The sequence below is a fragment of the Raphanus sativus genome, unplaced genomic scaffold (assembly GCF_000801105.2).
Source record: "Raphanus sativus cultivar WK10039 unplaced genomic scaffold, ASM80110v3 Scaffold0623, whole genome shotgun sequence".
NCBI classification, from domain to species: Eukaryota; Viridiplantae; Streptophyta; class Magnoliopsida; order Brassicales; family Brassicaceae; genus Raphanus; species Raphanus sativus.
In genome coordinates this window covers 25,919-31,017 of record NW_026615940.1, presented here as the reverse complement: position 1 = coordinate 31,017, position 5,099 = coordinate 25,919, and the positions used below count along the sequence as shown (strand labels likewise).

The window sequence follows — 5,099 nt, the reverse complement described above, 5'->3', positions numbered from 1 at the left end:
CTTAGAGCATTTTTAAATCCGAACACTCCTCAATCTCATCACATCTCTTTGCCAACTCATCATACTTGCTCTCCCTTTTCTTCTCCTCCTCCTCTTTGCCAATCAATTCCTTAGATTGGTTCTGAATCTGAAGATGCGGCTTCATCATCGCATTCATTCCTTCCACAAGCTTAAACCTTTGATCAAGACTCGCGTAATTCTCCATCAGCATCTGATGTCTTGTCATCAGCATCTAGAACCCAACCCACAGGAACCTGAAAGAGCTCAGCACCATCTACCGCCTGCGTACTGAAAACTCTATGCTCGCCTCCAATGTCAAGCAACACATCTGGAACCCGACTCAGAGAACGGTGGAGACCGAAACCACCACCAAACAGAGCGGGAAAGCAAACCGAGACTCCCAAAACCAACAGCGGAAGAAAGGACGAAGTAGATCTGAATTGAAAAATCGGTCTGCTTCAAACTCAAAACGCCGACCACTCCACGAACAGACCTTGTCACCGCCTCGCCAAGAAACCAGTAGAAGCCAAACGTCACCAGAAAGACACTCCTTGCACATGGAGAACTCGCCGGAGAGACATGACAGCCCAGGATCTCGCACGGGAAAGAGAGAGGTCCGGAGCAGCAAAGTAGAAGACGAGAGAGAGGAGGAGAGACTCCTCCGGCGGATGCCGGAGAAAAGAATGCAGGCGGTGGTTGGTTTGTGGTCAGGAGATGAGAGAGGATGGAGAAGATAAAGAGGGACAGAGAAAAGTTCGATAACTTCCGCTAATACTCTTCAGTCTCTAGATTTAGTTTTGTTGATTCAATTTCAGTAAATCGATTAAAGGGATGAAGAAGATGGAGGAGGAGAATAACTCCAAATACCCCATACCCCCTTTAAAAATTCCATATTCTCCCCTCAATAAAAAAAAAAATATATATATATATATATATTTTTTTTTTTTTTTTAATAGTTTTTAAATGAAACAAGTGGCTACAGACAGCATTATCCTTCACAGAATCATATAATTACGGACCCGACCAGAGATATCCGACCCATCTAAATCAATCTGGATAATATCCGATTTCTAAACCTAAACGCTCCCGTTTCATTCCTTTCCCTCATTCTCTCCCAAATCGACTCTCTCTCTCCTCTCTTCCCTTCTCTCACGACAGAACAGCGAGAAACCCTAAAAAATTCTTTATCCTTTTCGTTTCTTCTTCTTTCTCTGTAATAATCAAGCCTCCATCTTCGAATCGACAAGAAATCGAATGTAAGTGATTTATTGTGGTTGATTTCCTCGTATTTTGTTTTGTTGACGAAACTAAGGTATTGTCTAAGCGATTTTGTGCTATGAAATTGGGAGAAAACACGGTGAAATCTTAGAGTATGTATAGGTATTTGTGGAAATTTGTCTAGGTATATGATGGCTTAGAGTATGTATGTATATGATGGCTTAGAGTATATAAGGTATTGTCTTTACTTTGCGATTTTGTGAGAATTTTGACTGGATAAGTTTAATCTGACTGGTTTAGAGTATGTATTCAATTGGAGAGAATGTTGGGTTTTTAGGCTATGGAGATTGAAAGTAAATTTTGTTTTGAGATTAGTGTAGTGAGGAGAGTCCGTGTAGTGATGATTGTTGAGTATGACCATGGTTTAGAGTTAATGTTTTCGTGGTTGAATGTTTGATATGTGAAACTGAATTGGTGATTGAGTCTTTGATATGTGAAACCGAATTGGAGATATATTGATTGAGTAATTGGTGTTAGATTAGGCAAATAAATGATTCTTGTTTATGTTTTTTTTTGGATTTTCAGAGGATCTAGATAATGGCAGGCCGTAAGAAGCGCGGGCAGAAAAACAGAGTAATCAAAGAAAAGAAACGACCACAAGAGCTCAAGAAAACATTGCTCCTACAGTAGAAGAGCATGTAGAAGAGCATGTAGAAGAGCTTTCAGAAGGGAACTCAAGTGATGATCTATCTGCTCCATCCGAGGTAAAATATTATTGATTGAATAAAATGTTACTTCTCGTTTATTGGGTTTAGTTGAATAAAGTTTCATTGGTCGTGTATTACTGTTGTGAGTAGTAATTAGGACTAAATTTTTTTTGTTGGTTTTATTTGCCTTGCAGGAATCTCAACCACTGCCTCCCTGTGATCTTTACTTCAAGAACACCGAGTTCACCAAGACGTGTAAGATTCAGAGCAAATGCTATGTGACTGACACGGTGAGCGTCATAAAAAAACTGAAGGATGAGTTGCCCTGGTTCGGGAACACAAGGAGATAACAATGAGGTTAGTGAAAGAGAAACTGCTGAGTATGAGATCGTGTGGGGATCGACTCAAGATGGCAGTGCTATACTTCCTAGGCACGATTATCAGAGGGAATGGAAGGTATAATGGACCCATTGACCCTTTCATATTAAGAGTCGTCAATGATTTGGAAGCTTGTGAAACCTTTCCTTGGGGTCGCTTGACATTTGAAGATGCCATCCGTTCCATTAATAAAGTAATGAAGCATCTGAAGGGGAGTCCGAAAAGTAGTGTCAATTTCCTTGGATTCATAGTTCCTTTAGAGGTAACTTATTCTTAAATTAAATTTTACTTGCTGTATGATTGGTTTTTAACAAATTCTTTGTGTAGGTTCTGATATTTGAGTGTATTCCAGCTATGAATGCAAAATTTAGAGAGACAGTACCAGGCTGTATGAGTAACTGTCCGAGGATGTGCAAGAAGCAGTTCCAAAGCAACAGTATGAGAGGTTATCCACTTGAGGAGTTGTACGAGACACTTGGAGAAACTAAGGTAAATGATCCCTGTCAGTTATTTTTATTAAGTTAGTGGACTACATATTTGTTGTAATTGATATTGTTTTGGTTTATGTTGCAGACAATATCCAGTTTTCTGCTTCCTACACTGGATGAAGAAACTCTCATGGCGCGAATAGTAGAGGAGGAGCCAGAATATGATAAGGAAGATTGAGCAAGTAACGAGTGGAGCGCATGGCTTACTATAAAGGGGAAGCCTATCTGGTGGAAGGAGCTCTATGAGTTAGATGTGGCTGCAAGAGAGTTTCCTAAGAAGTAAAACAAAGAGAAAGTGTTTGAAAAAGCATCCTCTTCTAGTGACGTGTTGGAGGACGTGTTGACAAGGTTTGAAGAGAGGGTGATGGTTTCTTTAACTGAAGTGAATGTGAAGATGGAGACAATGGAGAAGCGGCTTGATGGCATTGAAAAGAGCCAACGTGTTTTAAAAGAGAAAGCTAAGAAGACGAGAGCAATGGAGAAGAGGCTTAATGCCACTGAAAAAAGCCAAAGTGTCATGAAAAGGAAGATTGTGAAAATGGCATGGAAACTGAAGGGAATGAAGGAGTATGCCGTTGAGAAAGGCCAAGACATTGAGAAAGGCCAAGAAGACATGGGTTTTGACAACCTGGACATGGGTTTTTACAACCAGGACTCTAACAGAAAAGGCGCTGAGGAAAAGGAAGAAGAACAGGCTCGGACAAAGGATGCAGAAATGGTTGATGCAACACAAGACCAAGAAACTCAGGTTCAAAAAGAGGTTGAAGAAGAGGTTGAAGAAGAGGTTCAAGAAGAGGTTCAGGAAGAAGAAGAAGAAGAGGTTGAAGAAGAGATCATTGAGGCCCGGTTTGGAGAAGCTGAGAAAGAGCCCGAGGAAGCTGAGAAAGAGCCCGAGGAAGCTGAGAAAGAACCCGAGAAAGCTGAGAAAGAACCCGAGGATGAAGAGTGTATGAACTACACGGAGGAAGAGAAAGCAGGATGGATTCTTACCATTTTCAAGAGCTTTGATGGAATTTTTTCATTTTCAAGAGCTCGTTTTGTGGATGGAACCAGTGGAACTCCTGCTCATGTGGATCACGTGGATGGAACTCCTCCTGCTCAGATGGATGGAACTCCTCCTGCTCAGACGGATGGAACTCCTCCTGCTCTTGTTGTGACTCCTCCTACTCCTGGCACACCACTACGTGGTAGGACTAAGGCAATGGCCTCAAAAAAAGGAGGAGTAAATTCACCAGCAACTGGTAGGAGAAAGCCTCTTAATCCACATAAGTTTACGACGCCACCACCGGAAAAAAGGGTACGTGTACCATCACAGTGGCTTTCCTCTCCATTCATGGAAGTGAATACTGAAGAGATAGAAGGGCCGAAGAAGAAGCCTAAAACCAAGCCTTAGAAAGACTATTGGGTTGAAATATTTTGATGTGTAATATTAACTCGGCATTGTAGTGAAACTTATGTAGGATTGTCTGTTTAAACCTATGCTTTGTCTGTTTAAACTTATTATTTTGGACTTGTATGATTGTGCTGTAACAGGTTTGGACTACTAGTAATACAAGGTGTTACTAAGCCTGAAAAATTAAATTTGTACTACTAGGTATTACTAAGAAACTATAAATGAAATATATAAAACGTGTAGCACACTTTCAAGTAAAACGTGTGGCACATTTTCAAATAAAATATATAAAACGTGTAGCACATGTGTAAGCACACGTGTAAAACGTGTAAGCACACGTGTAAAACGTGTAAAACATTCTCAACATATATACACTTAGTAATTCCCAAGGTTGTAGTAATACAACATTGTTCATAGTAATACATTTACCAAAATTCAACATTTATTAGTAATACTACATCTAAAACAAAACTTTCGTAGTAAAACCAATTCATTTAGACAGTTTAAGATTGAACATAAAACATTGGTGGAGAAACATTTCAGAAAAAATGTATTTTGTGTTATTCACCTCATTATGTCCTTACCATAAAGACATTAGTCATAGAAGTATAAAGATGGTTTCTATGGAAATAAGAAGTTTTCTATGGACTTAAGAAATTTATAGTTTCTAATGTCTAATTTCATAAACAAACACATATTTAGACATTTAAATACAACCAATTTAAGTTACATCCGTTAAAAACAAAAAATAAGACGAAAATATAATTTTTTAAAAAACATGCATAATACACATAGTAATGCTAAGTAGTCTCAGTAGTTCATATTACACATAGTAGTTCTAAGTAGTTCTCAGTAGTGCATATTACACATAGTAATTCTAAGTAGTTTTCAGTAGTGCATATTACACATAGTAGT

At 39.1% G+C, this 5,099-nt stretch overlaps 1 protein-coding gene across 1 annotated transcript; it reads left to right on the top strand.

Annotated features, from left to right (window-relative positions):
* The first annotated feature begins 3,155 nt into the window (after positions 1-3,155).
* On the top strand, positions 3,156-4,184 carry LOC108808447 (uncharacterized). The gene has a single exon (XM_018580590.1). The coding sequence runs from the start codon at positions 3,156-3,158 to the stop codon at positions 4,182-4,184; it is 1,029 nt and encodes a 342-aa protein (XP_018436092.1).
* Positions 4,185-5,099: the final 915 nt, after the last annotated feature.